Genomic DNA, 22,669 nt, shown 5'->3' on the forward strand with positions numbered 1-22,669 from the left:
CTACCTTCATAAGGGCAATATACTATGGTCTTTCTTTCCTTGGCAATTGGAACTCGACTTGTTTAGATGGAATTAATAAACAACTAACTAATAAGGTTATTGGAAGACTACAAGTTGGATGCAAGCATAGATGATCCATGAGAGTACAGGGGCTTTTTAAAAGTGCAAGAGTTCTTCCCCTCATGTAGCATAAGATGTGTCTGTGAGAAAAGAGAAGTGAAACCCATCACATCACATCTGTTTGTATAACTCATTGGTGATTGCCTTCCACAACATCTGCTACAACAAGGTGTTGTACAAGGTTTGGCACATCAGCTCAAGATGTGTGCTTGTGCTACGTCCATGACGTGCACATTTTTTTTTGTTCTTCACTATGCTCTGAAAGCTGATATTACATATAACAATTTTCACTGTCACAAGACGTTAATCATTTTGTCTTCCTCCTTTCTAGAGACTATATAAAGAAGCTTGGGAGAAGGATAAAACACAGATTCACATTATGCCTGATACTCCAGAAATCATGTTGTCGAGAGTCAACTTAATCAACACAAGTGATGTAAGTCTTTCACTGGATCGCAAATGGAAATGTCTATTATTGAGCTACCTACTTCCTGCAGACTTGCCCTTTTATTAACTTGCGGTGGTTCTCTCATGTAGAAACTCTACAAGTTAGGGTATGAAGAACTGAAGAAGAAAGGCTATGTGCTTCCAGTAGATGCCATCCCGGTCAAGGCAGCAAAAGCATCTCGAGATATTGCCAGTGAAGTAAGTCATTTAATGCATGTGTTTAGAACTGAATGTTCAAATAGCATCCAGTTAATCCTTAGAAAATGAAAGATTGTGTGTCTTTGTGTTCTAAGGACTGTGTGTCTTTGTATTCACATACATTGTTGTTATACGCTATTAATCTTACAGTGACCTTAATAGGGCTTTCAAAGTAAGTGAGGTAGTTAAGGAGTGGTTTTACCAGTCCCCCCACCCCCGCCTGCCCCAGTAAGTTTCTATGGCCAAGTGAGGATTCAAACCCAGGTCTCCTGAGTTCTAGTCCATCACTCTATCTACTACAGCACACTTGATAATGCATTCATACTCTTCATAAAGTTGTCATATTTGTTAATGACCATTTGCAAGATCTGAGTGAGAATGTTAAGGATACAACATTTTGGAGGTCACTATTTCATAGGACTGCTATTAATCAGAAGAAAGGTCATAATATAACATAACATAACATCATCATCATCAAGTTGAAATAAATATTAAAACAATTTGAAATTATATACTTGTACAATATTATCCATGGCTGTCAAAATGTGATTTTAAACACTTCTGGCCTCCAAATTCATATCAAAATCTGACTTTCACTCTGAAATGTTATACTTTGAAGTGTTAAATTCATGAATAAATTAATATGAATTTCTCTCTTGTTAAGCAAAAGACATTTCATGCCAATAAATACTGTATTTCTTTTCTGGATAAAGTCAAGTCATTAGATCGTTTTAATAGCTACAGTACTGTATTTATTTTTCTTAATGTGGTCTGATTGATTATCTCTAGACTGGCAATTTGCCATTGTTTGGGTTTTATTGATTTATTTGATGGTCATGTATTGATTATATGTCGTGTTTTTGTTTGTTTGCTTTTTATTTATTTATTTCATTTTTTTAACATTTTCATTCAGTTTATTTTATGTTTGTCTCACTCTGAATGTAAACAACCCAGAGTAGCGTTTATCACTATCGGTGAGATATGCAAGTTTAATAAATAAATAAATAAATAAAATAAATAAGTTCATTAAATCTTTGGCACAAATAGCATGTAACTTCTTTTAGTCCCCACATATAAACTGAAACAGGAAAAAAGTTAAATTCTTATTTGCTAATACACAGTATTAGCAAACAGAATGGCAAAGATCCAGAAACCCTTATTACTGGCAATACCCAACCAACTGAGAAGCAATGTGTGATATGTGGCCAAATAAATGCTTCCAAGTTTGAGCACCTTTTAAAAGTTTTTTTTTATAAAGAGAGAAACTTTAGTAAACTGCAAATTCATTTATTACTTATGAACTTGAGTAGTAACTCTTTTCAGTTTAGAATGTTTGAAATCACATGAGAAATCAGTCGAAATTATTTTCTCTTTTCTATAGTACAAATACAAAGATGGCTATCGCAAGCAGCTTGGCCACCATATTGGAGCTCGCAGCATACAGGATGACCCTAAGCTTGTCCATTCCATGAATGTGGCCAAGATGCAAAGTGAGCGAGAATACAAGAAGGACTTTGAGAAATGGAAGACCAAGTACGCCAGTCCTGTGGATATGCTGGGTGTCTTGTTGGCCAAGAACTGCCAGAAGCTTGTCAGTGAAGTTGATTATCGCCATTACCTGCACCAGTGGACATGTCTGCCAGACCAGAATGATGTTGTGCATGCCAGGAAGACTTATGATCTTCAAAGTGATGTATGTATCTTTGATAAATGATTAAGCTGTACCAGTGCTAACTGATGCTGAGCAGGAACTTTAATGAGGGACGGACAGGTTGTTGCTAAACAAAACAAGTGAAGATCATGCAATTGTTTTAAATGAACTTTAGGGAAACAACAGATAGATGTTATATTACCCTTTACAATGCCTTATGAGTGTTTTCAGATCACTTTGGGGTGCACAAATGAAGCATAGCTTATCTTATGCTGCTCCCCCAATCATTTTCCATGCAAATGGAAAGGGCAATCTTATTTCATCAGACTCACATATGGGAGACTGTGAAATAGTACTCCCTTCTGAAAGAGGAGAGCGTTGTAGATCTGGGATCAGCCGAGTGGGGTGTGTGGATAATAATCTTTTGCTCCCAATAATGTCCATGCACCTCTCCTTTTTAGCTGGGAGTTAGCTGTAGGGCCACATTGCCGTGCTATTATGCTAGCATTGTTTTGAAAATGTGATGAAACTTCAGTTTAACTGGTAACACATCCAAGACCCTGTAGGCTCCTTGATGTCTCACATTGCTGGGCCAAAAGATACCCCAACAACTTGGCTGGGAGAATATTTTGTCTCAGATGGTCTTTTGTGTATAAGAAAGAAAACAATGAACCCTGTGTATGGCATGTGGCTGGAACTCAGTGACACTGTTTGCAGCTCCTTAGATTATGATGTTGTGGAATGCCTATGTAAAAGGTCCAGTTCTATGTGGATACTACCAAGGCATGTGCCTTTGGAGGACGAAAATTTCCCACTCTGGTGCAGGAGGGTTAATTTTTCTTGATATCAAACTGACTGAATAGTATTTTTACATGCTGTGGTTTATAATTTATGCAGTTTTTTGGAAGGGGCAATATGTTGCAATGATAAGGAATTGCGGATTTTTCTATTTGTCTCTTTGTTTTCCTCTTTAAACAGATTGCGTATAAATCAGATCTTGAATGGCTGAAGGGTGTTGGATGGTCCCCAAGTGGCTCTCTGGAAGCTGAGAAAAATAAGAGAGCCTCCCAGATTTTGAGTGACCACGCCTACAGGCAGCATCCCGAACAGTTCAAATTCACCAGTCCCATTGATTCTTTGCCGATGGCTCTGGCAAAGCATAACTCTGAAATTATGAACCATGTAAGTTTAATACATGTCCCTTTCCTTCAATACACAGACATCCACTCCGAAGGTATTGTCTAGCTATTCTGTGTTTTCTTCCTGAAGTGATACTTTTGTGGTAAGAAAGAAGACAGTAGTGGTGGGAAAACACAAGAAGATGGCAGATAGAAGTGTGTCCACTATGGGATGTGCACTGTGGGGCAGTATAGAAACCGAAAGAACTAAAATAGAAGATGTCATCAGCTGCATTCCTTTGAACTTCCATGAACTGGACCAGCTGCAACATAAAAGACTGAAGCCGCTTGTTTGCATCTAGAGACATTCCCCATAGTTGTTCTGTGTAGATGTTGAGGATGCATTATACTTATGAACATCCACTTTGGTTTGTCTTTATAGCTGTGTAAGACAGCAGGGAAAATTTTGGGCGGATTGGAAAGAAAAAGAAGGGATGGTATCTAGTCATTCCACTTCAAAAATCTCACCATCTTGAGTCCTGAACAGCATCACAAGGCTCTTGTTCCAGGGTGGCTAGACCACTAAGTTGACTGTGGCAACCTCTGGCTCCACAGTCCAACCCTCTTTGAGAGGGGTTGGACTTGATGATCTATAGAATCCCTTCCAGCTCTGCATCTCTAAAATTATTATTGTTGTTGCTCTAAGTGTAGCAAGATACTGTAATATTTGCATGTCCTATTTGTTCTGTGTAAATAGCAATTCCATCAGCATTTACCTCATTCCTTGCTCTTCCTGAAACCTTCACTCCCCTGACTTCACCCCGTGTGCCCAGCTTCTACCCAAAGCCTCAACTACTTTTCTCTCTATCAGTTCCAAAACTTTTCTGAGCTAACATCTTGACATTTGTAGTCTGGCAAAGTCTAGTCTCTGATGGAGTTCAGGAAAATCCAGTAAAGCTCTGTAGTGGAGAATTCAACTACCTTACTAAACTACACGTCCCAGAATTCCATAGGATAGAGCTGTAACAAAGTGGTGTCAAGAAACTATAACTATGTTCTGTAGATATGAAAATCTCTCAATTTCCATAGAAAGCAGTGGAGTAATCAAATAACTAAGAATAGATGAGATGGGGCTCAAGTCTATTTAGCCCCCATAAGGCCCTCAGTATACACAGTATGGAAAATCAGGGGAGTAAGACTGAGCATGTTCAGTGGGTGTGGAACACTGACTGTTGGAGGAAGGGGAACAAGAATACTTGGGGGGGAGGTCAAGTGGAATGGATGGAACTTTGGACAGAGACATTCTGCACTCCAGCCATTTTCTTGCAGGATCTCACTTTTGCTCTTTATTTTAATTCCTTATGGGAGCAGCAGGTTATTAGAATAGCTGACACATGCCATAACTGGTTCAATTAGTATAATACATGATCATTTTTAATGATTGGTAATATTATTGTTAGCCCTCAATTAAGGACATTAAATTATTCATTTACTGCTGTTTGTTTTCAGCGCATGTATGTTGACGCTTGGAATAAGGATAAAACCAGCATCCACATTATGCCAGATACTCCGGAAATTCTACTCTCACAGCAGAACAAGATCAACTATAGTGATGTAAGTGGATTTCTTTACAAATCTGTCAAAGAAAACAAAGTTAAAGAATGGGGGAAGGGTGTCCTTCGAACTTTTCAAAAAGCATCTGCTAAAGTAGTGTTTGTTATTCTTTTAGAAATTATACAAGCTTTCACTAGAAGAGGCCAGGAAAAAAGGATATGATCTCCGAGCGGATGCCATTCCAATCAAGGCTGCAAAAGCTTCCAGAGATATTGCGAGTGAGGTAAGTCATTCTGATTGTAGGTCCTCAGATGGTGCCATGAAGCAGGAAATACACAGTTCTTTCCCACTATTGACTAAAAGTGCTTACCTTGTCTATGGCTGACTTAAAACCAAGGCACATTTTGGGGAAGATTGGTGTAGAGATGACTTGTTGCTATGTCAGGTGAAGCCAGTATCTCAAGTTCCTTTGCATAAAATTAGGAAGACTGAACACCATTCCTCCCTCTGCTGGCATTGCCAATTTTTGTCATCACAAACACAATCAGTCCAAAGTCTTTATGATAGCATCTCAAGGATAGTACAGTCTTTCCAATAATTCCCAGAATATAATAGGGGAAAAGTCAGTGCATATTGAGAAACAAGTTGCCTGTTTGCATCTGTGCCTTAAGGCTGTCAAGGGATTCTTTTGAGCTCATAGTACACAGAGATTTTTGGCCAGGCTGTATTGACTCCTACCAGACACTTGCAGAAGCTTATAACATGTCACAGCTACTGTGTAATATAAAAGCTTATATTTGGTTTTTAAAAGTGTAGTGAAAATATAAATGGAATAAAAATACAGATGATTCTATTCAGAGAAAAAGGAATTCAGCACAAATAGTGACCTAGGGAAAAAAAATCTGTGTTCTCTGCCATCAAGACAATTCCAACTTAGGATAAGCCTTTGCAGGGTTTTCTAGGTATAGAATACTCAGAAATGGGTTATCATCCCCTTTTTCTGGGTGTGCTCTGGAACTGTACAGCTTGCCCAAGGCCATATAGGCTGACTGTTCTCCCCAGAATGCCCAGTGGGAATTGAACATCCAGTTTCTGGCTTTGCATCCAGAAACTTAACTCGCTGAGCAGAGAATTAAGTAGTCATTATCTATTGTTTGGGTTATGACCTGAGAAACTTGCAAAAAAGAAGGAGGAGGAGGCTTCCAGAAAACTACAAGATGGCTACTCGCATTCTCTTGTACCTTTGAAAATAATTTTAGAAAACTGTCAGATATGATATCCGAGGAATGATACACAATGTCAGGGAAATCATTATTTATTTGATTTATATCGTATGCTTTTAGAGAACTGATTCTAAGAAATATATAACTGGCAATGTGATTTCATGTTAAGAGCAAGCTTCCAATTTCTTTTCTCCAAATTGATGAAGGGCAGGACAGTGTATATGAGGTTCTAAGTTACTATATATCTACAGACATATGTCATTTTGTGCCAAAGACCTTGCTTAAGAGTAGGGTTTGTAGAAAGACGCATGAATGTGAGAATGTCCAGAATGTATGGCTTACTGATATTAGTTTTTAGATCACTGTGTAGGCAGCATGTTATCTTTATGGTTTATTCTTCTTCTCAACAGTACAAATACAAAGATGGCTATCGCAAGCAACTTGGCCACCATATTGGAGCTCGCAGCATACAGGATGACCCTAAGCTTGTCCATTCCATGAATGTGGCCAAGATGCAAAGTGAGCGAGAATACAAGAAGGACTTTGAGAAATGGAAGACTAAGTACACCAGTCCTGTGGACATGCTGGGTGTCCTGCTGGCCAAGAACTGCCAGAAGCTTGTCAGTGAAGTTGATTACCGCCATCACCTGCACCAGTGGACATGTCTGCCAGACCAGAACGATGTCATTCATGCTAAGAAGGCCTATGAAATACAGAGTGATGTGAGTAGTGATCTGATTCTAATTTGTTGGGATGAATTCATAGCAACTAGAGATGAAGAAAACATTGTTTTACCTGTTGGGGGAATATATGTGATGATGCACATGAAAATTCTGTTTTATTCCTTTGCTGACAATAAATGTTTCCAAGAAGATGGGGAAAGAGTTCAATAATGCATCTACCTCAAAAAATTTATCTCTTCATTACACTTACCCTTTCTGGTGATTACTACAAGAGCCTGACTCAGCTTAGCCATTAGTGCCATGAACTTCAATTCATTCCCCTTTCTTTTTATCTTTTCTTGTGTATAAAACCTTTTTTCCCCTTCACGACCTCCCAAAAATTATCTTTAAAGTGTCCCCAGACTGTATACAGTTTATTAGAACAGAATTATGCAGTTCTCATTTTGGAATGTGGCATTCCACTGCTTCTGAAATGTCAGAAGTGTCAAAAAGATAGCACAGGAATAGAAATAAAATAATGTAATATAGACTATAAAGGTGAAATGAAAATGAGTAAATAATATTTTCAATAATACTGTAAAATAATCCCTGCCTTATTGATTGGTTTGCATTTGGGAGAATGAAAGCAACTTTCTAAGTCACCTGAAGGACCTGACTTTACAGTTACAAATCTGGAGGCCAAAGACCACTGGCGATCCCATGAATTCTCCAACATTCTCTGGTATAAGACCACGATTAGAATGAAAGCCAACCATGTGATTGTCTTTTCCTTTCAGTTGATGTTATAAATAGTGTTATCAGAGGCTGTCAAGGGAAGAGGATGCTGATGAGATTGAAGCTTCTGATTTGGTTGAGGGTTTGGTTGAAGAATGGCTTATAAACATCTGTCTTAAAAGAAGATACAAATTTAGCCGTTTAGAACAGGTCGTTGTAACACAAGAATGAGTTTCCAATCCACAGGCTGCTAATTCTCCTTCAACACAAAATAATAATAATAATAATAATAATAATAATAATAATAATAATAATAATAATAATAATAATAATAATAATAATAATAATAATAATAATAATAATAATAATAATAATAATAATAATAATTATTATTATTATTATTATTATTATTATTATTATTATTATTATTATTATTATTATTATTATTATTATTGCTTTCTATAGCAGAGTGCATTCCAATAGTCAAAAACAGTTAAAATGCAACCATAACATAATTACAATGATAAAAACATATAGTAAGCAATTATCATTCCATAAGGCAATAAACAAACAATCAAAAACACTTTGCAAGAGCTTCTTGCAGTTTTCAGAATCAGAGAAACTGGGTCATAAATTTTTCTCAGATGTTGCACTACCCATACTAATTAAATAACTTTTTAATGTACTTGTTTACAGAATTGTTACAAGTCAGATCTTGAATGGATGAAAGGTATTGGCTGGGTCCCCATCGGCTCACTGGACACTGAAAAAGCCAAGAAAGCTGGAGAGATCCTCAGTGAAAAGCTATATCGCCAGCCACCAGATAGATTCAGATTCACCAGTGTGACAGATTCTCTAGACTTGGTACGGGCCAAGCATAATGCAGAGACCATGAATAAGGTAAGTTCCAATTACCTGTCCCTGATACTGGAATATCTGAACATAAAGAATGAAACATTACCTCAGTTATTTCACTTTACAGTGAACAATTAACAGGCACAGACTCTTAATACTTCTGATGTGGTGCATCACGGCCTCTCCCATTTTGAAGAGACCCTTGTCCAGCAGGCCGAGGCAAAGAGGCAGTCCCGAAACCAGCCAAATCAGGGAGCTGAACAGGGGACAGATTGTATTTGTCTTCGGTGTGGAAGGGATTGTCACTCTCAAATTGGCCTTCTCAGCCACACTAGACGCTGTTCCAAGTCCTCCATACAGAGCACGTTACCATAGTCTCTCAAGACTGAAGGATGCTTAATCAAGGCTCTCAGTATTAACTGATTACTGCTGTGACATTTTAATTTCTAAATATTTATTTAAATCCCCTTTTAATTATATATTGGCCAAAATCCTCTTGCTTAAGTTACACTGGCATAAGAGAAATGACATGACCTGTAATAGCAGATTGTCATTAATTAATGAGTCCCTGCTTAGATTCCTTATTGTTCAAATGTAATCTCATTGCCTGTGAGGTGAGGTTTTGGATACAACCCAGAAGTGAAGTGGAGACTTTTAAATTAGCATTAATCTGCCACTGCAGGTTACATCATTTTCCTTGACTATTGTTTTACTGAAATCATAATTTTAAAAAACAAATATTTTTGTTTTATACATTCCCAGAAAATTGTTGTCACTTAAAAATAGAATGAATGAAGAAAGGGGGTGGACATGAAGAGAGGAATAAATCTTATCTGAAATCCAGTAGTAAGTGGCAACTAGAGTAGGCCCATTGCACCAGTAGAGATTTGACAAGTCTGCTCCTCTATAGGTTTCATTGATTCAATGGGTCTACTTTGTTTGTGGCTTAGCACTTATTTTCAGCCATTATAGTACACTTGATGTAATGCATAACAAATGCATGCAGTTTTCCCATTAAGAATAATGGTTAGAATTCAATGGCATACTTTTGCTAGATTCCACTAGAGTGGAAATTTCCCCCCTCCTTCTTGCATCACATTTCCTATGTGTCCTAAAAATCTGCTCCCGAAAGTGGCAGAGGGGTGATGATGTCAAAGACAAAGGGAGATTTTTGGTAATTAGAGTCTCCCTCCTTCTGTGCCTGTGGCTTGTCTCACTCACATCTATTCAGTTTTATTGTATAGAAATCATGGGATAGAAGGAGGATGTACTTAATTACTGAAAATGTCTGCCACCAGATGACCTTAACAACTGGAAGAGTTTTCTAGTAATTAAAGATCTCCTCCTTCTGGCCTCTGGCTTCTGCACAACGAAATGGATTACTTTTGATTCAGACAAGCCCTGATCATCTCCCCATGCTGGCAGTATCATCACTCCCCAGATGGGTGATGTCATCACAGGCATAATTTATGCAATAAGATGTTGGCCAATATCTGTGGAAAACTCAGTAGCTTATTTCTAATTTACAAACGAATGTCTTGTTAGAATTCAGATCTAGAGGATGGCTACTGGTATAATATACATATATTTCCATCCTAGATCCATAAAGCATGTCGAATGAAGTGGAATATTGTGCTAAGCAAATATATTTGATTGCTAGTATGAGTGTGTTTGCTTGCATTAGATTGATCTGGGTCACTATGCCCTCTATTTATTTATTTTTTCAGCGTTTGTACACTGAAGCTTGGGATAAAGACAAGACGCAAATCCACATAATGCCTGACACTCCTGAAATCATGCTGGCAAGACAAAACAAGCTCAACTATAGTGAGGTGAGCTTATTTAAACACATTAAACGTTTGAGTACCATGGGCAGCCACTGTGTGATGATTACCTTTTGGAAGAAGAACCGATTAGTGAAGAACAAGTTGTCTTCCAGAGATACCTTATTTTTGTCCTCTGATGATGATGTGCCAGGTGGTTGCTTTTTGAACCTCTTTTAAAGAGCAAATAAGTTTGAAAACCTTTGTAGCTCACAGTGTTTATGTTACGCAAACAAGAGTAGTTATCTGTTAATGTTAAATGTTACGTGACAGCCTAAAGCAGCTTACCATTTCACATACTTACTGGGCTGCCACTGATTTTGACCAAGCAGGTGGCCATTTAGCAATTTGCAACTCTTTCCCACAAATCTCATAGTAAGTCTTCGGTCAAGAGTAGAGATGGACATGAATCTTGGTTTGGAGGTCGATGCCCGTTTGTACACACAACATGACAGGGGCTGCAGATTCCCTTCTTCCACCTCCCTGGCCAGTGATCCACTCACCAGTTGGGTCATGTGCTCCTCTCCTCCTCCTCTTTGACTGTTGAGCCAGTCCCCTGCAGGAACATCAGGTTGCCTGTCCTGCCTCCTTGTCTGAGTGGGTGATCAGAGACTGGTTGAACAGCCGAAGAGGAGCTCATGGGGCTGGTGAGTGGGGGATCCAGCTGGGGAGGCACAAGTAGTACCTCTAGTGCAGTACGTATGAACCGGCATGAACTTCTGAATTGAGGTTCATGCCCATCTCTAGTCAGGACTAAGGATTTCTTCTAGGATCACCATGGGATGAAAATGTTTACCCTGTTGTCAACAGTCTGAGCTCTCAGACTGACTTTCAGGCAGAAGAACAGATTAATGCTCTCCCCTTTACCACTCAGACAAAGTCTGAGGGAAACCCTTCCTTTGGTTAGGATCAAGCCCCAGGCTTCAGTCAGATTACACTTTTTTCACTCTGATCACCTCAGAGAAACCTACCAAGGAATTCTCTTTAATCCAGTGATACAGGGGCTGGTATAATGGTCGCTAGATGGGACCACGTGTCTGAAGAAAGTATTCCACCCTTCTGTGTTGCTAAAATAACTCTGAAGAAGTCAGTAGTTTTATAGTCTGCTTGTTTGTACAGACTGACTGGTAAAAGAAAAGCTCCATTGGAATTGTAAGTATTCAAATAATCAAAACTCCCTTCTCTTTTTTTCCTTTTTAAAGAGTCTATATAAACTTGCTCTGGAAGAAGCAAAGAAGAAGGGCCATGATTTGCGAATTGATGCCATTCCAATCCAGGCTGCGAAGGCATCAAGAATTATTGCCAGCGATGTGAGTAGCTATTCAGTTGCTTCAAATCATGCTGGCTGAGTCACAATCCTCTGATCACATAAAAAAAATGAAAAAAGTAGTAATTACCTATAAATACAGTTACACTTCCAATAATGTTCTTATCTACAGTTTACTAAGCATATTTAAACATTTATATATGTTTTACTTCTAACCCTACAGTTATTCAAATTAACCAGCATTTGAGCCCATTTTCCACTTATTTATTCCTATTTCAAAAAGAGTAACATCCTATAATTCAGTTCATATTTGTTTTCCTATGCTGGAGAAAGTAAAAATAAAAATAAACATGAGTGTAGTTCAAAGTCCATGATTAAAGAAGCTCAATCAAGTCAGAATTTCACACCTTTGTAGTGAAATATTGAATTATTTATATTAATATTGCTACACATGTTAATTGTATTATATTTTTAAAATTCTTCTTCTTTTAATTAACCCACCCAAATGTACAACCTATTCCTAGTGTGCTTCAGTAGAAAATATAGCAGTTCCATTTCTGGTAGAAACGTAAGTCATGTTTTTGCTTGTGCTCTTAATAGAGTTAATATGGTTGTTTACCAGGTAATACTGTTCTGGAAAATAATTTCTGTGTGCACCTTCCTTTCAGTACAAATACAAAGAAGGCTATCGCAAGCAGCTTGGCCACCATATTGGAGCTCGCAGCATAGAGGATGACCCTAAACTTGTCCATTCCATGAAAGTGGCAAAAATGCAAAGCGAGAGGGAATACAAGAAGGACTTTGAGAAATGGAAGACCAAGTACTCCAGTCCTGTGGACATGCTGGGAATCTTGCTGGCTAAGAACTGCCAAAAACTCGTCAGTGATATTGATTATCGCCATTACCTGCACCAGTGGATATGTCTGCCAGACCAGAATGATGTCATCCAAGCTAGAAAGGCTTATGATCTGCAAAGTGATGTGAGTACGATGTGCAAAATACGTACAAGCTTGAATGTTTGGCAGCCCAACTGATAGAGAGCAGCACCTGACGAATGCCTTCTTTTGCTTCAGGCTATTTATAAGCAAGATATGGAATGGCTGAAAGGTGTAGGGTGGATTCCTGTTGGCTCCCTGGAAGTAGAGAAGGTGAAGAGAGCGGGAGACATCTTAAGTGAGAAGAAGTACCGCCAGCCCCCTGAACAATTTAAGTTTACCAGCATCCCTGATTCTTTAGAGATGGAGTTGGCCAAACATAATGCTGAGACGATGAACAAGGTGAGTTTTGTCATGTTAATTGGACTGTGCTGAGTGTTTTTCACTGTCAGTTTTTATTTGGAAATAAAATGGGCCCTAATAATGAGATGATCAATAAAATATCTCCCTAGTTATTCATTGTTTCAACCCCATCCATGGAATTCTCTTTTCAAAAATGATGCTTCCCCTATGTGTAGATTTTTTGTTTCTGCTTTGCCGTTACTGTCATTTGCTTCCTTTCTCCTTATTTCATTAATCCATGTGAATTCCTTTTACGAATATCACTCATCCCATATTGTGAAAAAGAATTTTTGAAAGGGAAGTATCAAAACTGGTAGAAATTAAATATAGCATGAGAAAATGAGGCCAAAGAAGGAACAAATATGGACAAAGAACAGAATAACCAAATAGTTTATCAATAATCCCAACTGAGTTTGCTATTAAGCACTGCAACAATTTCAAGGGAGGTCCAGAGAATTTTATGTTGCGTTCTTACTCTAAGACAAGAAATCTGATATAACTGAAACAGTGGCAAAGTTTTGTGTGGCAGCAATGAAGTGTCAGTGTTCCCTCCTTGCACCGATTAAATCAATGGCAGATGTTTAGTAGTGGTATGTATTGGCCACCATCTCCTCAGTCCTATAAATTATGGAGATTCTATGAAATTTAGTTATATTGTAATAGGCTGTATATTTTTAATTGTATTTTCGTGTTATACAAATGTATATAATAATATTATTTGAATATATCTGCTGGTCAGTGACTGTAATAAGGATCAGAACCAGAGTCAAAATATTGAATGAATAAATTAACATTTCTAAGAAAAATTAGGGGTGAAAATTCATTTGTAAAATAAGCTGAAAAAAATGTCATGTAGCTTGACAAAAACCTCAGTATGTGTTCGGCTGAGATTGAATTGCTGGACAAAGTTTACCTAGGTAGCTGCATGAAGATTTAAGCCTGGGCTTCTCTAGCCTGACTCCAGTGCTGTACTTGCTCCCCTGCTCTCTCTTACTCAAGGCAGTGAGTTTTTCTCTCTCAGTGACCTGTCTCAGTTGGGTTTCCCAGGAGGCTGTCTCTGCAAAATCATCCGGGTTGCTGAATGATGGCTTCTTCTTCTTTTGTTGTTCCACAGCGCCTGTACACTGAAGCTTGGGATAAAGACAAGACTACAATCCATGTCATGCCTGATACCCCTGAAATCATGCTTGCAAAACTCAACAAACTGAACTATAGCGAGGTGAGTATCCGGATGAAGAAAGGAGTCCTCCCAACTGTATTCAAGGAAAATGTGCCCATTTTGACCCCTCAGGAGCAAATTCAGTGATTGTTGTGTATTTTGTAACAGTGCAGCCATCACAGCCCAAGCATGATTATAGTGTGTTGAGACTTAGTTGCCATGAAACTATTTTTCAAGGCAGCATGGCTGACCATATTCACATACCACAGTAAGCTTTGGTTTAGTAAGCCATAGTAGGTTGCTGTAAGCCAGAGTTTATCTTGCAGTTCACCACAATTAAATAAACCACAGTTTATCTGGTGCCTGCTTTTTTCTCTGGCATTCCTTTTCTTGGGTTCATGTTCTAAGATTATCAAGCTGGGGTCAAAAAGCAGAGACAAACCCTAGTTTTGGCTTCAGAGCTGATAACAAACTGTGGTTGAAAGTAGCATTGCGTCGAACCTTTCTTAGGTGAGAATTCAAACTTTTCCATTCAGTCTGATATTTGCAAAATTCACAGAAATTCTTTTTCAAAAGAATTGCAAAGGAGCCGAAATTTTGGAAAAATTCTCCAGGGTGACATTTGCAATTCTTATAGTTACATTATTTATGAGAGGGATGAAAGTCAATGTAAATGTTCTGTCTTTCCTTGTGCAATAATTTCTGGGGTAGCCAGCAGTTCCCCTATCTTCCTAAACCTAATTAACCCCCTTGGAAGGGCATAATGAGTCCCCCCTCCCATAGGACACTGATGGACCAGGAAGGGTGAGCAGCCAAGGATGCTGCAGAATGATGAAAAATATGTTATGGAAAGAAAAACCTAATTTAGCACACTCAGCAATGTTATAAGCGCACGCGCGCGTGCATGCACATGCACACACGCACACACGCGCGCGCGCACACACACGCACGCACACACAAATCATCAAAGGGACATTCTAAAGGGTCCCAAGAATGACTGAGAAAATAGAATACTTTTCCATGGTAAAATACAACTTTTGATAAATTGGAGGACAAACTGTGGCAGACCCTAGCTTCACCTTTTTCATTGAGCTGGACACAGGACTGATGCCCCTCATACCTGCTATATAGGGCCGAAATGGAAGGAGCTGTTTTATAATCATTCTGTGTCTCCTTTTGCAGTACAGACAAAGTGCATCTGCCATGATGTCCCCAAATTGTAACATTTGGGGGATTCTAATAGGACTATAACTTACTGTAGGTGAGGTGACCAGGTCTTTGACCCAGAGCACCAGCATTTATTTTATAGGCTATAAAAACGTGCCATTGGAAGGGAGCAAATCTGCCTGCTGGTGTTTGCTGCTGGAAGAGTTCCAACCTTCCTGCCTTCAGTACATATGCTCCTTCTAGCTGATCATCCCTGGGGACAAGGAGACACAAGATATAAAACCAATACAACTGTTGGGAACTTAGATCAGGTGTTGCTCCCTATTTCTCCTTCCTCTCTTATGTGTGCCAATCTCACATGACTCCAGCTTAACCAAGAGACAACAAACCCCTAATGGTGCTGGATACTTCCAAGTGCTAAAATTGCTAGTTGCACCTCTTAATCCTAAGGAAGTTGCGAAACAGTGATGAGCCAAAATGTCTCAAGATCCTTTTTTTAAAAAAGAGTTTTCTTCTGCAGAATTATCTCCCAATATTTCCCCATCTTTTAATGGTGGCTGCCTCCCTGCAACCCCACTGTACCCAAGAATGACAGAAAACAGAAGGCACTATAGGAAAGTGAAATGGCGGCAGACACAATTAACAGTATTGCTACATGCAATGGCAGTGCAGGAAAAAATCCTTGAAAATAACAGATCTGGACTGCAACTAGTGTTAATGGTAAAGTCTACCTTTAAGAAACTGTTGGATAATTTCTTATACCTTGGAAGAAGTTTGCAAAAATTTTCCTTTGATTTCCAACAAATACTGTAGAGAAGTTCCAGAGGTGGACGGCACACAAGCTGTAGTTTAAACCAGCCACTGTTTGTAAGGCAACAACAAACCATGGCTTCTAGCTCTGCTTTGGCTTATTCACAGAGACAGATCCCAACATGGCAAGCCAGAATTCAATAAACTAATGTTTGGTTTACCATGATATACAAACCTGGCTACTGTATACTGTACTATTGTAAAGTTCAGGAAATAACCTGTGTGTGCAGCATAACAGGAGAGAAGTAAACAGGTTCTTTTTCTCTCTCTTAGAAATTGTACAAACTGGCTATGGAAGAATCGAAGAAGGAAGGCTATGACCTACGGGCTGATGCTATCCCAATTCAAGCTGCCAAGGCATCCAGAAATATTGCCAGCGATGTATGTAGCCCTTTTGCTCTCTGTGCAACACAAATTTTTAACAAAGATGTTGCCTTTAAAAAATGGCAAACTGTGGACACCATTGTACAGAATGTTTTATTCTTTCAGTGGATATTTCTAGCTTCTGTGAAAGCATGTAATTGACGAAAATAATGTAATTGCTTTCGGATGTGGCTGATTTGCCCTAGGACCTTCGAAGAGGGACCACAATACTGTATTTCCTTGCCTTAAGAGGAGAGTATAGAAAAAAAAATTGCAAAAAAATTGTTAGTTTAATGACTAGAGAATGGACAGTAATTTACTGCAACAAAGCACAAGTGAACATTGAGAGAACTGGAGAAGGATTCTTGAGTCCCCCCAATTCTCTCAGCATTATCAGTAACCGGAAGTGTGAGTTTTTTTTTTTTTGCAAAAGTAACAGAGAATAAATATGAATATACTGTATTAATACAGTATATAGGATGGGATATGAAGTTCTATGCAATTTGTCTTAATTGAAATTTTTGGAAAGCACTCATGGACATGTTTAGAAAGTCCTTTTTTCACTCTTACAGAGTTATGTATTCACCTGAAATAATTTTTGAATATATCTTCCTTTCAGTACAAATACAAAGAAGGCTATCGCAAGCAGCTTGGCCACCACATTGGAGCTCGCAGCGTACAGGATGACCCTAAAATTGTCCATTCTATGAATGTGGCCAAGATGCAAAGTGAGAGGGAATATAAGAAGGACTTTGAGAAATGGAAGACCAAGTACACCAGTCCTGTGGACATGCTGGGAATCTTGCTGGCTAAGAACTGCCAAAAACTCGTCAGTGATATTGATTATCGCCATTACCTGCACCAGTGGATATGTCTGCCTGACCAGAATGATGTCATCCAAGCTAGAAAGGCTTATGATCTACAAAGTGATGTGAGTAGGACGTACAATATGTATACAAGCTTGAATGTTTGGCAGCCCAACTGATATTAGAGAGCAGCACCTGACCAATGCCTTCTTGTGCTTCAGGCTATTTATAAGCAAGATATGGAATGGCTGAAAGGTGTAGGGTGGATTCCTGTTGGCTCCTTGGAAGTAGAGAAGGTGAAGAGAGCAGGAGACATCTTAAGTGAGAAGAAGTACCGCCAGCCCCCTGAGCAATTTAAGTTTACCAGCATCCCTGATTCTTTGGAGATGGAGTTGGCCAAACACAATGCTGAGACGATGAACAAGGTGAGCCTTGTCATGTTAATTGGACTATGCAGAGTGTTTTTCACTGTCAGTTTCTATTTGGAAATAAAATGGGCCCTATGAATGAGATGATCAATAAAATATCTCCCTAGTTATTCATTGTTTCAACCCCATCCATGGAATTCTCTTTTCAAAAATGATGCTTCCCCTATGTGTAGATTTTTTGTTTTTGCTCTGCTGTTACTGTCATTTTTTTCCTTTCTCCTTATTTCATTAATCGATGTGAAGTGTCAATAACCTCATGTTTTGAGAAAGAATGTTTTAAATGGGGAGGATCATCAAAAATTAAATGTAAAAATTAAATAAAGCATGAGAAAATAAGGCCAAAGAAGGAACGAAATTAGGCTAAGAACAAAATAATGAAAGAGTTTATCAATGATCTCAATTGAATTTGGTCCTGAGTGAACAAATGAACATGTTTCTAATGAAAATGAGGGGTGAAAATTCCTTTGTAAAATATGCTCAAATAAATGTCATGAAAAGAAGCTTGACAACAACCTCAGTATGTGTTTGGCTGAGATTGAATTGCTGGACAAAGTTTACCCAGAAAGCTGCATGAAGATTTATACCTGGGCTTCTCTAGCCTGACTCCAGTCCTGTACTTGCTCCCCTGCTCTCTCTTACTCAAGGCAGTGAGTTTTTCTCTCTCAGTGACCTGTCTCAGTTGGGTTTCCCAGGAGGCTGACTCTGCAAAATCATCCGGGTTGCTGAATGATGGCTTCTTCTTCTTTTGTTGTTCCACAGCGCCTGTACACTGAAGCTTGGGATAAAGACAAGACTACAATCCATGTCATGCCTGATACCCCTGAAATCATGCTTGCAAAACTCAACAAACTGAACTATAGCGAGGTGAATATCCGGATGAAGAAAGGAGTCCTCCCAACTGTATTCAAGGAAAATGTGCCCATTTTGACCCCTCAGGAGCAAATTCAGTGATTATAGTGTATTCTGTAACAGTGTAGCTATCACAGGTTAGCCGTACTGTAGTTGTAATTTGATGAGACTTAGTTCCTGGAATTGCCCTGAAAGAGTTTGGTTCAATGCAGCATGTTTGATTGCATTCACTCATCACACTGAACTTTGGTAAGCCATGGTATGTTCCTATTGACACAATTTATCATGCAGGTGAACAAATAAACAATAGTTTGTTTCTCCAGTTCTGGTTTTAAAAAAGAGGACTTATGTTCTACAACCACTGCTAATGGTAAGTCCTGCCTTTGAGAAATTGTTGCATAATTCCTTCTTCCCTGAGAGAAATTTGGCAGAATTCTCTTCTAGATTTCCGAGGCCACAAATAGTGTATAGAATTCCTAGAAGAAAACAGTGTACAAGCTGTTTGTATCTCAATAACAAACCATGGCTTTTAAAATGTGCTTTGGTTTCTTCACAGGGACAGATCTCAGCAGAACAATAAGCCAGAATTCCATAAACCACTGTTTGGTTTACCATGATATACAAGCCTGGTTACTGCTACTGTACCACAGCAAGGTTCAGGAAATAACCCTTATGTGCAGCATAATCTAAAATAAATAAACAGATTCTTCTCTCTCTCTCTCTCTTAGAAATTGTACAAACTGGCTATGGAAGAATCAAAAAAGGAAGGCTATGACCTACGGGCTGATGCTATCCCAATTCAAGCAGCCAAGGCATCCAGAAATATTGCCAGCGATGTATGTAGCCCTTTTGCTCTCTCTGTAGCAAGAATTTTAATAGGGGGTCAAATTGTGGACACCATTGTTCAGAATGTGTGATTTTTTCAGTGGGTGTTTCTGAGTTCTGTGAAAGAAAGTACATTACTTAACTGTGACATTCTATGGTAATGTAATTTTGTTTCTTTGGTGGCCAGTGTGCCCTGGGGGTGGGGCTCTTGATGAGGAAAGGCAGTAGTGTGCTTCTTTATCATATTGAGAAGAGAGTATAGGAAAATGCCAGAGAATTTAGTTTAATAAATAGAGAATGGCGGGTAACTTACAACTGCAAAACACACTTTTGAGAGAACTGAGGAGAAATTCAAAAGTTTCCCATACTTTTTTCAAGCATTCATCGGCACTTGGAAATGAAGGCAGCTGTGAAATAAATTTTGCAAATGTAACAGAGAATAAATGTGACAATATTAATGTGGGATGAGAACTGAAGTTCCATGCAGTTTGTTTAGCATAACCAAAGAACTGTGGATTTCTTGTTCATTAAACTATCCTCTCCAATGCCACATTAGGAAAATACTTTTCAGAATTGGATGTGGAGTCCTCAATGCCCCCCTTGGCATGGCCTAGACCTGGACTCTTCCAGATATTATTCCAGACTTAATAGGCCCTCCAAATATTAAGGACTTCAATCTTCATAATCCCTTATTATTGGCCATGCTGCTTTGGGCTTCCACAGTACAATTTCTGTAGAAATATTCTCCTACACAAGTGGTTTACGACTGTGCCTTCCTTTCAGTACAAATACAAAGAAGGCTATCGCAAGCAGCTTGGCCACCATATTGGAGCTCGCAGCGTACAAGATGACCCTAAAATTGTCCATTCCATGAACGTGGCCAAGATGCAGAGTGAGAGGGAATACAAGAAGGACTTTGAGAAATGGAAGACCAAGTACTCCAGTCCTGTGGACATGCTGGGAATCTTGCTGGCTAAGAACTGCCAGAAACTCGTTAGTGATGTTGATTATCGCCATTACCTGCATCAGTGGATATGTCTGCCTGACCAGAATGATGTCATCCAAGCTAGAAAGGCTTATGATCTACAAAGTGATGTGAGTAGGATGTACAATATGTATACAAGCTTGAATGTTTGGCAGCCCAATTGATGTTAGAGAGCAGCACCTGACTAATGCCTTCTTGTCCTTCAGGCTGTTTATAAGCAAGACATGGAATGGCTGAAAGGTATAGGGTGGATTCCTGTTGGCTCCTTGGAAGTAGAGAAGGTGAAGAGAGCGGGAGACATCTTAAGTGAGAAGAAGTACCGCCAGCCCCCAGAGCAATTTAAGTTTACCAGCATCCCTGATTCTTTGGAGATGGAGTTGGCTAAACACAATGCTGAGACAATGAATAAGGTGAGTCTTGATAATGGATGTTGATTGGACTGTGCTGAGGGTTTTTTTGGTGCCAGTATTTGTTTGGAAAATAATGGTAGTGGGCACATCAACACTATTGTTTGCTTCCTTTCTCTGTCATTTCATTAATCCAATTGACTCTCATAACCTATGTGATTTACTTCTAAATATGCCAGTTCCTTCATATTATCATTGTAATTTTATAGAAAAGGAGACCTCACAAATGGTAGAGATCAAATGACAGTGGGATGAAATGCCAAATAATGTGAAAGCTGTGGCGCATGGACATTTGCACCAAAAATAGAACTGCTGGGCTTGGAATGCATTCACTACCAGTGGGAAGGACCGCCCCCCCAAGCAGATGGCATTTCTGACATAGAAGAGAGAGAATGGCTGAAAACCAGTTGCTTAGCACAGTTAGTTGCTTTACAGTAAGCCCTTAGAATCAATTGGGATTTGGTGAGTCAACCCCCGTATAAATTCCACTGATTCAAGTGGGCCCACTCCAGTTGCAACATACAGTGGTGCCTCGTAAGACAAATTTAATTTGTTCCGGGGTTAATGTTGTCTTGCGAAAAAATTGTCTTGCGAAAAGCGTTTTCCCATGGGAATACATTGAAATCTAATTAATGCGTTTCTATGGGCAAAAAAAAGTCAGAACAAAGTCAAATTTGGTTTACAAAGGGTTCATTAAGTGCTCTTTAAAGCCATATGTATTGTGCAGATGATTTTAAAAATTTCAATCAAAAAACGTTAACTTTTTAAACATCATAGAAAAATATATTCACGAAGGCTTTCATGGCCGGGATCTAACGATTGTTGTGGGTTTTTCGGGCTCTTTGGCCGTGTTCTGAAGGTTGTTCTTCCTAACGTTTCGCCAGTCTCTGTGGCCGGCATCTTCAGAGGACAGTACATCTTCAGAGGAGAGCAGAGAGTGCTGTCCTCTGAAGATGCCGGCCACAGAGACTGGCGAAACGTTAGGAAGAACAACCTTCAGAACATGGCCAAAGAGCCTGAAAAACCCACAACAACCATCATAGAAAAACATCTAAAAATCAGCAAACATGAGGCAGGAACAAAAAAACGGAAAACATTCTTCTTGTGAAGCATGGCCATAGGAACATTTGTCTTGCGAGTCATCAACCTCATTGTCAAAACCATTTGTCTTGCGAGTTTTTTGTCCTTCGAGGCATTTGTCTTGCGAGGCACCACTGCACTATGTTAAGCTACTGGTAGAGTAGCTTCCTCTATAGATAGAGAAGGCAAGACTTGGTGTAGCGTTCACCCTTATTATGTTAAGTAGTCATGAATATTCATGTTGCAGGCTAATGTTTCTGAGAGGCGGAGCCAAAAGATATGTGTGCTCTGTGTTTGGAGGGTCAGGCAGGGCCACGAGGTGCGAATGCCACACTTGGTTCTGAGTCTGCTTTGGAAGTGGTGGTTGATTAAATTTTGACCATCTTAGGTATAACCTACTTGGGAATGGCTCTAAAGTGGAACCTTGTTTGTGATCATGAGAGTATTCATATATCACTCCATTAAAATGCAGACAGCTATAAAAAGTGTTTAACAGAATTTGATAAGATGTGCTAGAATAGTATTTTTTGTATAACAGCCAATGCCATGTTTGATTTTTCTACATGGGGAAGCAGTCATAGCTGTTTGGTGAGGTGCTGGTTGTGACACCTTCTGCAGCTTCCATTCTCCATGTGAAAAATCTAGTGGAATACTGGCCAAAAATCTCTTCTTATACCTGTATTGGCTTCTGGTTTTCTGTTATCAGGCAAATTCCATTTGGAATTTCTTTCTCATTTGGGTAGGAAGCTGGCGGTCAACCCAACTGCTTAATAGTCTCGAAAAATAAGTTATGCGTATTCTCTGAATCTTAATTCAATTTGGCTAAATTTGTATAGTCTTTAATCTAAAAAAATTCCTGG

General features: G+C 39.0%; 1 protein-coding gene across 19 annotated transcripts in view; it reads left to right on the forward strand.

Moving 5' to 3' along the window:
- The window catches only part of NEB (nebulin), a 208,696-nt gene that overhangs the window by 80,164 nt on the left and 105,863 nt on the right, over positions 1–22,669 (forward strand). For 18 of the 19 annotated variants that reach the window (XM_078376624.1, XM_078376634.1, XM_078376635.1 and 15 more), the window contains 20 exons: positions 452–556; positions 658–765; positions 2,147–2,458; positions 3,395–3,598; positions 5,044–5,148; positions 5,264–5,371; positions 6,722–7,033; positions 8,405–8,608; positions 10,291–10,395; positions 11,589–11,696; positions 12,322–12,633; positions 12,727–12,930; positions 14,045–14,149; positions 16,340–16,447; positions 17,049–17,360; positions 17,457–17,660; positions 18,423–18,527; positions 19,241–19,348; positions 20,121–20,432; positions 20,529–20,732. In XM_078376624.1, the coding sequence (XP_078232750.1) occupies positions 452–556; positions 658–765; positions 2,147–2,458; positions 3,395–3,598; positions 5,044–5,148; positions 5,264–5,371; positions 6,722–7,033; positions 8,405–8,608; positions 10,291–10,395; positions 11,589–11,696; positions 12,322–12,633; positions 12,727–12,930; positions 14,045–14,149; positions 16,340–16,447; positions 17,049–17,360; positions 17,457–17,660; positions 18,423–18,527; positions 19,241–19,348; positions 20,121–20,432; positions 20,529–20,732 (3,645 nt within the window). The remainder of the gene's footprint in view (positions 1–451; positions 557–657; positions 766–2,146; positions 2,459–3,394; positions 3,599–5,043; positions 5,149–5,263; positions 5,372–6,721; positions 7,034–8,404; positions 8,609–10,290; positions 10,396–11,588; positions 11,697–12,321; positions 12,634–12,726; positions 12,931–14,044; positions 14,150–16,339; positions 16,448–17,048; positions 17,361–17,456; positions 17,661–18,422; positions 18,528–19,240; positions 19,349–20,120; positions 20,433–20,528; positions 20,733–22,669) is intronic. The other variant, XM_078376667.1, reaches the window with a different exon arrangement.

Source organism: Pogona vitticeps, chromosome 1 (assembly GCF_051106095.1).
Source record: "Pogona vitticeps strain Pit_001003342236 chromosome 1, PviZW2.1, whole genome shotgun sequence".
In the NCBI taxonomy this organism is placed as follows: domain Eukaryota; kingdom Metazoa; phylum Chordata; class Lepidosauria; order Squamata; family Agamidae; genus Pogona; species Pogona vitticeps.